Source organism: Nymphaea colorata, chromosome 9, assembly GCF_008831285.2.
Source record: "Nymphaea colorata isolate Beijing-Zhang1983 chromosome 9, ASM883128v2, whole genome shotgun sequence".
Taxonomy (NCBI): domain Eukaryota; kingdom Viridiplantae; phylum Streptophyta; class Magnoliopsida; order Nymphaeales; family Nymphaeaceae; genus Nymphaea; species Nymphaea colorata.
The window spans coordinates 5,804,540-5,816,655 of NC_045146.1; the positions used below are offsets into that span (position 1 = coordinate 5,804,540).

Below are 12,116 nucleotides of genomic sequence, written 5' to 3' on the forward strand. Positions count from 1 at the left end.
ACCTATAGTAGGGAGACAATCCTCGTGGTGGCCCGAAACGATACGGATCCGTTGACGCTGCAGCGGTAAAGCAATCATCATTGGGTGTGTGAATTCCAATGAGAGTTGCTCAACCTTTCTTAGGACACTCAAGTTGGGAAGGCGGGAGCCCAACACTCCAAGCACATCACACAACGATATCCTGGGGCCTTGCATCGCCTGCGCTTTGAGCAGGTGAGACTAGTGGTAAAGGCGGAACATATCTCAAACATATTGGCATAACCCACTGGTCTCATATCCATTATTCTTTCTTAACTAATCATTATGAGAACACATTTACAAAATGACCGGCTAAGCACACAACGTTTGTTCACTTCACGAGTGCACCCATACCTCAAGTCACCTCCGTACAAGGGCTACACACACAATCAATGATCTTAGCTAGCCATCATAAAATTGCGAGCTTCAAATTCATTCAATTTCATTATTGCCCACAACAATGCACACGAAAAAATATTACAACATTCACATCAATCAAACATAACAAGCATATCATACAAAACTTATCTAAAACACAGAAAGTAGTCTCATTCTATAATTGACTCGTAGTTATCCTATGCAACAGTCATTCTAAGATGCTTTTTAATGTACAATCAGGGTCGGAGAGATACTCAACTCGATACACCACCTAATCTGTCCTAAGCAGTTATACTTGCTAGCATGCACATGTCATTGCGTAGTAGTTCAAAAATATTCAATCAATATCATAATCATTCAATCACATGCATATATTCATTTAACACCGCATAATCATCGGATTCAACGATCCTGAAAGTACACACTCTATATTAGCCTTAGGCAGAGGTTTGCCTTAAATGCCGTCATACTTGTCACGCGTCACCAAGATTACGAAAATCGCCTCGAGCTTCAAAACTTGTCACTCAAGGTCTACTCGACGTGCTCGATAAACCTGTAAAAATATCTAAATGATAAGTTTTCTACTCGATTCGCTTTAAAATTTATACAAATAAGAAATATGATCATTAAAGGCATAGGTCATTGCCTCAAGAGGGTGTCGACAGGTAGTATCGAACCATAAAGCCTTTCAATAGGTTTCTTCCCAACTCTTTGAGGTTGTGACCAAATGATTAAAACTCAAAACTTCGATTCAACTTATCACTAGTATGTTTCTCACTTGTTTTCTTACTTGAGGCAGCAATTATGCTTCCCAACATACATACTTTTTCCCAACAAGTGACACAATGTGCATATCAACAATAGTATACGTCACGAGTTTGCTAAAATGGTTCTAAACTTTCTCAACAACTCAAAATCTCTACCATGCTTCGTAACCACTTCAAATATTAACCCATCATGCTAAAAAGACAATTACATACATTCTTAGGGCAAAAATCCTTAGGCTTGTTTAGTCATGCTCGACTGATCCTCAAGTGGCTAAAGCTATATGTTGTCATCACCTCCAATGCCTTCTATTCTCTGTTATGAGGTGAAAGACGTGTTCCTCAAGATTTAATCCAACCCAACAACATTAAGTAGGGTGAGAATGAGTGAAAGAGAGATCAAGAGAGAGGTCTGCCGTTAGAAGAGGGCATGCATGGGTGAGATGAGAGACATATAAAAACAAAGGGCGAAAGCTCGGGGCGAGGCAAAAAGAGAAAGGTGAGAGAGACAATGCAAAGAGTGTGCTTGGTTGAGGGTGAGAGACCGTGAGAGTGAGAGATGTTGCGAGTGAGAGGAGGCTAGCGAGAGAGAGTGCGAACAGAGGGACGAGAGAGTAGTGAAGGAGGAAGAGAGTGTGGGAGAGAGGGGGATGAGCAGAAAGAGTGCAAGAGAAACAGACGAGGGGGTGAGAGCTGGCGAGAGAGGGGGGGGGGATGAACAGAGAGAAATCGGGATAGAGGAGGAGACAAACAGAAAACGACAAGTGAAAGAAGGATAGAGCTGCAATAGAGTGTGAAAACGATGGAGACAAAAGAGATAGAGAGAGATCAAGACGGCTTACCTTAGCACCGCTGTCGTCCTTCAACTCCATCGCCGCTGCACTTCCTTCCGCCTCCTGCTTCTCTACCCGTGCAAAACCCAGTGAGAGAGAAGAAGAGGAAGAGCCGGCATCAGGCCTCCTCTTCACGTGGTGGAGTTCGGGTCTGGGTCTGGACCTGATTCACACCATGACCAACCTGCAAAGACTCCAAGCCTTACATTGCAGGTGTTTTGAGGCTTAACTTTGCATTTCCTCAAAATGAGGGTTAAAACAGGAAATAAGCATAAACAGTGGAATCAAGATTCAAAGTTTGAAGTGCAAAATAGTTATTTTTTAAAGCATCCAAATATTGATGTTGGCCCGTGCTCAAAATCTATGCCATATAAAATATTCATTTTTGGGGGTGAGCCGGAAATTGTAACCCACTTCTCACTTAATTTGAAGAAGAAAATGTGGGGAGTAGAGTTGTGGAGGTGTTGGACCATGTGGGGGGTCATTCCACTTCTCCAATCAACTCCGATGGCAAAATCCTTCTTGGTAGGAATCTATGCTTAACAGTTAGGATCTTTTGCATGTTGCATGTCCATATAGAGTTGTGCAACCAAGTCAAGTTCATTTGCATACACAAACTTATAGCTAATCTCAGCTCTATGTGATAGGCAAACTTAGATGAACAAAGGCCTAAATACACTTATTTGATAGTTTGACAGGCTTCGTGATTTTGAAATGTCAATACACTTAGAACTATTAACACTAAGTTGGTACATTTTGCATATTTATTTTGTATCAAACATCTCTTTGACTGAATCAAGATGTAATCTTATATTATGAAATAGCAACCAACATGATCTCCCAAATTATGCAGGCTTCGTTTCTAGATCCAATGGATCACATTACCTTAGTTGGATTAAGAGAAATATCTTCAAGAACTTGAATCAATTATCTGAGAGAAGTTAAACTTTCTGTGATTGTACGACAAGCAAACCCTGTTCTCTATTTATTGCATAAGCTTATACTTATGAGTTAATTCCATCATAGTATGTGAGACATCCCATGTATATTGCACTAATAAGTAATTCGATCAATTATGGAAAACTAAAAATGATCCCTACAACTTCATTATATGACCCTTAAAGATACTAATTTTTATGTTCTTCCATATCTCTTGAACTTTTTGTTACCTTTCTGGTGCATTTTCAGATGATAAATTAATGTTTCTACTTAAACATGTTACCCAAGACCGTGACTAATTTGTTTGCATGTGGCATGTCTAGGAAAACAACTGGTTAGATCTTATTCAATAATTTTGTGTGGGAGAGCAAAAACATCTATCATTATACAGGTGTTTACTTTAATTATCAACAAATATTGGTAAGGCTTGTTGTTCCCTATATAAAAATTTCACCTAGGTGAATCTCAACACATGAATCCCTCAACACATGATAATTTCAATATTGAGATTGAGAAGTCCACTACAACTATGAAGATTGCAATCATTATGCCTATCATGTGCGACTGAGAGAATGCTGGATTATGAGATTTGGATCCACCTATAACATGGTAAGATCCAGACCAGCTCTCACGGAGGGAGCAATTTGATAGGTAATTGCCCCATGTTTACCAACATACCAGCATTTCACTCACATTTGTTGATGTGCATCCAAAAAAACTGAAGGTGGACTAAAAGAGGCAAGAAAGAAAAGATAACTGGACAGAGAGAAGAATATATTCTGGTGTATCATTCCACTTTTATCTGATGTCTCCAAAGCGACAATATATATATATATATATATATATATATATATATATATATATTGGTGCTCCTAATACTACTTTACCGCTCCTGCATTTCTCTCTGTGATTAAAGTGTGGTGCTTGAAGTTGAGATTTCCGTTGATTAGTTCTCATCTCCGTCGAGCCAGAAGAAGTTGCGGTGTTGTGCTGAACAGTGAGGTATATATATATTGGTGCTCCTAATACTACTTTACCGCTCCTGCATTTCTCTCTGTGATTAAAGTGTGGTGCTTGAAGTTGAGATTTCCGTTGATTAGTTCTCATCTCCGTCGAGCCAGAAGAAGTTGCGGTGTTGTGCTGAACAGTGAGGTATATATTTCGTTTATCCCTCAATTTTATAAAACATTGGTGGAAGCTCAATTCCTTGAAGCCTTCTCGCTTAAGCAAGTATTTACTCGTTTTAGTTTTTATTGGACACAGAACAATTACCTCTGTTTATTTTCAAAATGAAAGGTCCCACTCAGCATATTCCGATTGATGTTGATGACATTGCAATATCATGAACTCGAATGAGCTTATCCAACTCCGGATGCATTGAAAAGCTAGGAATGTTGGTGGTTGCCTTAGTAACAGATCATCTAAGGCCCTCACATAACTTTCTTGTCTAGAAGTTTGATTCTAGAATCTCTCCTATGTTCATGTTGCAATGGAAGAGCACATTTTGGCCTTTTCCAAAAAGTTTCTCTGCGAGGTGGTAAGCGTCCACCAACATGTCTTTGCTACCAGCCTTCTCCACTTTGGATGGCCCTAAATTCACCAGGAAATCCAACTTTATATGCAAGTGGTGAAGAAGGATTACAATACCCCACAACGATTTGACCAAATACTGCCTTTGCAATTAAAAATCTTCGATGATACATGCAAGATCCAATAGATCCCAGCCAGATGTTAGTCAAGGGAACTTTTAGATATTTAAAAAGAACCATCTATTGTGCTCTTCAAATAAATTCCCCTTCCTATATATATTAGTGCTTGTCTACTAACTCTGATGGCGATATGGACAGGGAGGGGCTAATATTGCAGTAGTGGTTATATATATCATTTTCTTTGGGTTCAATTTTCTTGGTGTAGCTCAGGAAAATGAGCCTGTCACTAACCCATACTGCAGTAGCTTCAAGTGCCAAGCTGAATATATACGTGTTGTTCTTCAATCAGGGCTTCTAAGAAACCTACTGAAAATTATGAGTTTTGATGCATCATTGGAACCAATTGTGGACCCAATCCTTTACTGATGTTCCTTCGAGCTATTACAGACAAACATAGCCACCTTCTCCATTCCATGGCTTCAAGCATTCATGCCGCAGGTCACAAGAGAACGATTGTACAGCCGGCGCTAAACACCCGGCCTTAAATGTAGGTGCAACTGTAATGCTGGTATAAAAATACCACATCTACTCAAAAAATCTAGCAGTTTTATTCCACATTTGTTGGGGCACTGTGTTTTTTTTTTTTTTTTTGGATATGGAATGCCAGCAATTCAAACGTTCCTTAAATTTCTTTGTTTATGTTCCTAAATTCTGCTTATCTAATTTGGCGGTAATTTCATCCAGAGTTTTCCAATATATAAAGGAAAGGCGTTTATGTCTGTTTTTCTGTTTTCCCTTTAGTCTGTTCCTCTACTTGCTGGTCCCTTGATTGGCCTAAGTTGGGGGTATATTTTCTTTTCCTCGGTGCATTTTTCAACCTACCTCCAGTGGATGGACGATTGCAATGGCCGTGTTGACGCCTCATTACGGTGCCTTCTCCAGCCCGACAAATCTCTGGACAACCGTCTGCAAAACTTCATCTCTCATGAATGAGGGATAAAGCTTTTGCTAAGAATAGCAAAATGCAACGATGAAAAGATTTTGTCTAGAAAATTTATGGAATTTTGCTAGAACCAGCCACTGCAGACTAGTCATCATATAACCACTCGAGATGAAAATCAGCGTGCTGCAATTGATTATGAAGCTACAGTGTAAACTTTTTTTTTTTTGTTATTCAGTGTTTTAGACATTGTTTATAATTTTTTAGATGCAAGACCGACCCTTCTAATTAACCGCATCAATTTCGAGTGGCAAAAAAAAAAACGAGAAGACTTTTAAGACCAGCTGAAGAAGAACGAGTACCACCAGCATGCACCAGACATCGCACGCAGGTGGAATCCGCCTGCGGAAGACACGTGACGAAGGAGAACACAAAAATGGTGCAATGAGCTTTAGAGGCTTTAATTTATTGAGCTGTACCGAAATTGATCTGCATCTGATTACTTGAGTATTTTTAGTCGATTCAAACCAATTATATTCCCTAGCATCTTCGACAAGCTCCACAAGGCAAAAGAAATAAGCCTATTAAGCTCCTAAGAAGTCGAGCCTCAGCTGTACTTTGCTTAAAAGAGAAGCGCCATAATCACCAGTAAGACCAGGTTGCATTATTGCTCTCATGAGGGGGTTTTCCCTTTTGGCTTTCAGGGACAAGAAGTCCAGTGGTAATGGGAGCACAGAACCAATGGTTACACCGGGCGAAACCACCATCAAATCAAACCAAACAAATTTTATGATCAGGCAACAGCGCATTTGACCATAGAATTGCTCGCTTTCCGTAAATTCCACGTCATAGGCGAAGTATCAAAAAAGCCTTGTGCAAATAGATATACATTACATGGCAGGTCCACAAAAACTAGCAAATTCAAGTTCCTCAAGAGGAGCTAACATTCTTGTTGATACAAAATTTTGGAGCCAAATAGAAAACCGCTCTAACTTGATTGCCCGAGAAGGGGGATCCAGCCAAGGACCATAGGCCACACTCGGCCCGTGAACCATTCCTTCCTCTCACAAGCTCCGAGCCACTCTGTCATATAAATCCTGGGGCCAGTTCCTGCTCATATGATTCGCCACAAAGTTTGAAATCTGAAATGGAGAAGCAGATAAATGGTTCATATTGATTAGCTGGTATCAAAGCATTAAAGAATTCACATGGTCATGCACCATGACAAATAAGAAAATGAAACATTTAGCACTAAACTGACTTTGCATGATTTTACTAGTTCAGGTGGCCAAATGCGAAGGAAATTTCATAAACATCTCCATATAATATTCCAATATTCAGATGGTAGAGAGCAAAATAACAAGATTGCCATTATGAAAACAAAATGTAAATAGCATTTGTACCTTAGCCTTCAAAATACGAACCATGCCATCCGCATCTGGCACGTTGTCCAGGCATGTTAGGGCTACTTTTAGCAAATCAGGCACACAAGTTTCAACCAAAGGAGATAAATTTTGAAATACATCAGCTGTAGTATCTGGGGATCGTGGATCTAAAGGAAGAAATTGGAGCTTGGAAATCTCTCTAAGAGCATCTGCATGATGACCACTTCTGGCCAACTTCTGAATAACAACCACTGCCTCCAATTGCCGCAATATTAACTGCTGCTCTGAAACAAGACCTCTTTCCTGGATGCTATACGAGTAACCAACAAGAAAATTTAGAGCTGACAAGAACAGAAAAAAACAAAAAAACACTCAAACCAAAGTACTTCCATAATGGTTCTAATATGACATCCATTAAGGCGTCTATGACAAGCAAATGTTTCAGTGGTTTATCTATCAAATCATGTCAAACAAAGATAACTTCCAAAGGCATCTTTTAAGCGATTGGAAAACATGGACATGAAAACAGATGGCATGAACTGGAAAAACGGGTACATCTATAAAAACCTAATGACCAAAGAATTGGTGTAGAAAAGGAAAGGAAAATTGTGAACACAAAAAGGCATCCCTACAAATATTATAGGTCTATATTAATTCATACATCGTAGTTGATGGCCACTTTATACTTTTGAATTGGAAAAAGTACAAAGAAGCTACAGACACCAATGACATGGCTCCATCTAAGTCACATGGGTACGGGTACAGAGATACACGAGTACGGGCACAACAACTTTAAAAAATGTGGGTACGGGGGTAAGACAAGATATATGTTTGTATATATGCAAAATAACACAAAAAAATCAAAATGAAAACAACATTTTTATAATACAAGTGATATAAATAAAAACATTATATGTTAATGAACAATAAATCTAAGAATAAAATGAAAAGTAAGGTGAAAAATTAAATCAAAGCAAAATTAAGCAGTTTGGATCTCTAGGTACCCAAATGTGTCCAAGTACCCATTTTCGGGTACGGGTACGGCAACACAGGTACGTGGACCTTACTGAAGTACCCATGTGACCTAGGACTCCATATTTTGACTGAAGAACAACCTTACTTGCGTTGCTCACATCCCAATAACTTTGCCATGCCATAAGAGGAGTATTATTTTTAAACCTCATTCAAACCAAAGACGGTTACCATTAATTGCCATGATGCACTTTCAGCTTGCCATAATTTTCATGATTACAAAAATCCTATTGTAATCATTTTAGGCAACAAGCAACAATCCTTTTCAAATACGAACTAGAAATGCAGAGAATGTCTTAAAAAACACAAAAATTACAAGTAAACTTAATGCAAAAATGTCTTAAAAAACACAACAATTACAAGTAAACTTAATGCAAAATTACTAACAATAATTGTTAATATCAAGTGGACAATATAGATAGATAGATAGATGGATAGATAGACACACACACACACACACACACAGAGAGAGAGAGAGAGAGAGAGAGAGAGAGAGAGGATGAAATACCTGGATTCAGACATGTACTTGTATGCCTCCAAAATATCATTACCAGCATGAATCAAAGCAGCAGTATGGCTATCACCATCCAATTTACCACGAAATGAAGCACAAATAGCTTCAGAAAGGCACTTGTTTATTGTTTCCAATGCTGTTCCAAAAGCCCCAACCCGTTTTTGGATTTCCACGGACTGTAATTATTGAAAAAAGAGGAGAGAATAAGAGTAGCAACACAAGGAAAGGAAAAGCATATCAGAAGTCACGAATAAAACAAATAAGATGTTGACACAATGACAGATCAATATGACAAACAGTTTATGACTTTATTCTGCGAAATCACATACCTAATAACATTTTCACAGATATAAAATAAGAGATGCAAATTTCTATCAAACTGTTCAGTAACCTTGCATGCATGCCCTCGCTATTGATTAACAAATAGAAATACTGAATAGTACCATTTTCTGCAGCTGTTTATATTGATAACAGTGCTTGAGACATCCATAACTAGTATCCGCTTTCGGAAAATGATCAAGATTGTCATTTTGTGCCACAGTTTGCACCAATCATGTTTGATTTGTCATAGACCTATTAAACTATATTTATCCTTAATTTAATATTTTAAACTGTATTCCCCTCCCCGCACAAGAAAAAGGAGAACTTTCAGAAGTGTACTTAAATATTTGGCAAGAATCAAAGGCACACCTACCTAATTCAATATTGTAAAGGGCACACCATCAAAAATAACTTTCTGTCAATTAAACCCAGGCTTGGGTTAATGCTATAAAATGATTAAAATGCCCCAACCATAGACAATATTGTCTTGATTAGTTTGGATAGCCTCTTTAGTTACACCAAATAGTATTATCAAATTTATGTTTAGCTATATCTAAGTTAGTTACTTTTTTTTGTTAATATCAAAATTAGTTAAGGAAGCAGTGGACCTGCTAGACATAAACTTCTGGATGTCGATTAACCACGAATAATCAAGAAATGTACGCCTCAGCATGAATCACACTTTTAAAGGCCCTGACCAATAATATGATTAATGCATTCAAAACAAATGCCTGAAATGTTCCAAAGACTATTTTCTATACTCTTCAGTCAAAAACACAAGCCGTAGGTAAGCCTGGGCACCGGGCCGCCGCCGGGCACCCGGTACCCGGCCCGCCACGGGCCCGGGCCTTGACAAAAAGGTTTTCGGGCCAAATTTATCGGGCTCGGCCCGGCCCGGGCCTGCCACTGTGATCGGTGGCGGCCCGATAAGCCCGACATGGGTTTTTTTTTTTCTTTAAAAAAAATGAACTTAGATAATTAAGAACTTAGGGTTATGGGTTAGGTTTTCTTTTTCTCTTTTCGTTTCATTAAGAAATTTCATCACCGCGAGCTCGAGACTGCCTCCTCCAGTCCTCCAGTCTTCCTCATCGGCCGTCGCCCCTTGGCTGCCTCCTCCGGTCCTCCCGCCGGTCGCCGCCATCGCACAACTGCTCTACTTGCTTCATTGTCGGTTGCATCGAGTGATTCTCCTCCAGAGGACTACTTTCTACTGGTTGGTGTTGTTCTTGTTTTTGTTATTCTATTAAGTACACATGGTTTACGTTCGTGCTCATTTTTTGAGTGAGCTAGAGGCTAGCAAGTAGCAACCTGCCTCAAAGCTCGGCCCGTTAATAATCGGGCCGGGCCGGGCCTCGGGCATAAACCGAAGCCCGAGGCCCGATATTACATGGGCCCGGCCCGGCCCGTTTAGAAACGGGCCGGGCCTCGGGCCAGCCCGTTTTGAATGCCGGGCTTTGATTTTTTCATTTTTAACGGGCTGGACGGCCCGGCCCAATGCCCAGCCTTAGCCGTAGGCTCTAACTTAAGAAGCAAAATTTCCCCTTATTGAGTCTACTAAGGTTCTCCATCTACTGATGGTTTTCAGTTCCACACTGAATCAATGTTCCTTATATATATATATATATATATATATATATATATATTAGGAATTGAAATCAACTAGGCGGATGGTTTTTTTTATTTTGTGCCACTAAAAACCATCGCAAAAGATGCATTGGTGATGATCAATTGCTTGGCCACAATTTTTAGCAATACAAAACTTAAAAAAAAAAAAAAAAACCTGGCCACAATGTAGCCAGCTGATCTCAATTTCCTATATATATATATATATACACACACATCCTATTGTTCAGGCCTAGATCTAACTATTTCACAATTTAGCATCTCAAGACAGTTTCAGACTTTATTCACTGCCCATCAGATGCTTATCTGGACACTAATGTTGAATTTTCCTTTTTGGCTTTCAAGGATTTCAGTAGGAACATGCATTCCTTCATCATGCTCATGAATCTGGGAATGTTTCCCAACATTGCCACACATACAGACATAAATCTTCCTTACAGACACCTTTTTTAACAGCACAGAAACACATATCATGCTTGTATACATTGGTGGAAACTTACTTTGTCATAAAGCCCAGCCTCCTGGCACTGGCGAGCAGCTTCAAGCAAGAACTTCTGTTGTATCACCCTATCGCTAAAAAACCGTTGTAACTCACCTTCTTCTCCATAACCTCGTGTACCAAGCAGAAAAGGAATACCTCCATCCCGCAGCAAGATCTCAGTCAGGAGCTGTCTTAACATTATATTTCTCTGCCTCTGCTGATCCGTATTACCACGCCCAACCCATGACAAGCGGCCTCCACCTACTGCAGCAGCAGCTTGAGCATAATACTCTAAAGCTAGTGGAAGATTACCCTGCCGCAGGTATAGCGAACCATACTGTCGAATGATGCTAGAAACTTCTGCAAATGCATCCAACATTCCAAGCTTCTGTCTCACCCCAGTATCTTCAGAAAAAGCCCCATGATCTGCTAGTGCTATAGCAATATGTACAGCATCTACATTATATCCTTCATCCCCACCTTCCTTAAAGAGGTACAACACTGCTGGCAGCAGCTGAATGCTTAAGAATAGTACATATGGGTAGACTAGAGGATCCTTCCCATTTTTAGTGTAATAGGATGGCTCAAACTTGTTCAAGTACACCTGCAAATCTTCCAATTTGTATGGCATCAAACCATCAATTGGAACTGAAGAAACTCTGCTCGGATCATCTCTTACTGCTGAAAGCATAAACCACAAAAAGTCCTCTATAGTAGTGAAAAGTGATGGGAGATCCCGAAGAACCCTATCAACTTGCCGACGACAGCCAGAGACCATAGCATAAAGTAGTAACTTTTTTTTGTCATAGCCAGATCGTCCAGCCCTGTCTCCTATTCTAAACATCTTTTCACACTCCTCAGATGCAGCAGCTGAAGTTTCAGGAGGTACTAAGCCTCCAGACATGATCCATTGAGCAAGCTGACAAAAGGGGAGAAAAAGGTAAGCAAAGACTTCTCCAAAAAGGAGAAAATAAAAGCTACAACAATCAGAGAACATACCATAGAGGCAAACTGATAAGAAGCTCTAGAAGACTGGGCAATATTCCTTGCTTCATCATAATAGCCAGTTCTCAAGCAAAAGTAAATCTGCACCATTTAGATGAACAATTTTCAAGTCAATTTCAAACATTCAGCTCAAGATAGGAATAGAAGAATTGCTTCCTCCCAACAGCCAGCTCTCAAGCAAAAGGAAATCTACCCCATTTGGGTGAGCAATTTTGCAGTCGATTTCTAACAATC

General features: G+C 39.6%; 1 protein-coding gene across 1 annotated transcript in view; it reads right to left on the minus strand.

The window, feature by feature from the left end:
- Positions 1-6,370: 6,370 nt before the first annotated feature.
- The window catches only part of LOC116261434 (nuclear pore complex protein NUP93A-like), a 34,535-nt gene continuing 28,789 nt past the window's right edge, over positions 6,371-12,116 (minus strand). The window contains exons 11-15 of the mRNA XM_031640182.2: positions 11,877-11,963; positions 10,897-11,796; positions 8,447-8,628; positions 6,925-7,216; positions 6,371-6,663 (exon numbers count right to left, since the gene is read on the minus strand). Coding sequence (XP_031496042.1) covers positions 6,586-6,663; positions 6,925-7,216; positions 8,447-8,628; positions 10,897-11,796; positions 11,877-11,963 — 1,539 coding nt within the window. The 3' untranslated portion in view covers positions 6,371-6,585. The remainder of the gene's footprint in view (positions 6,664-6,924; positions 7,217-8,446; positions 8,629-10,896; positions 11,797-11,876; positions 11,964-12,116) is intronic.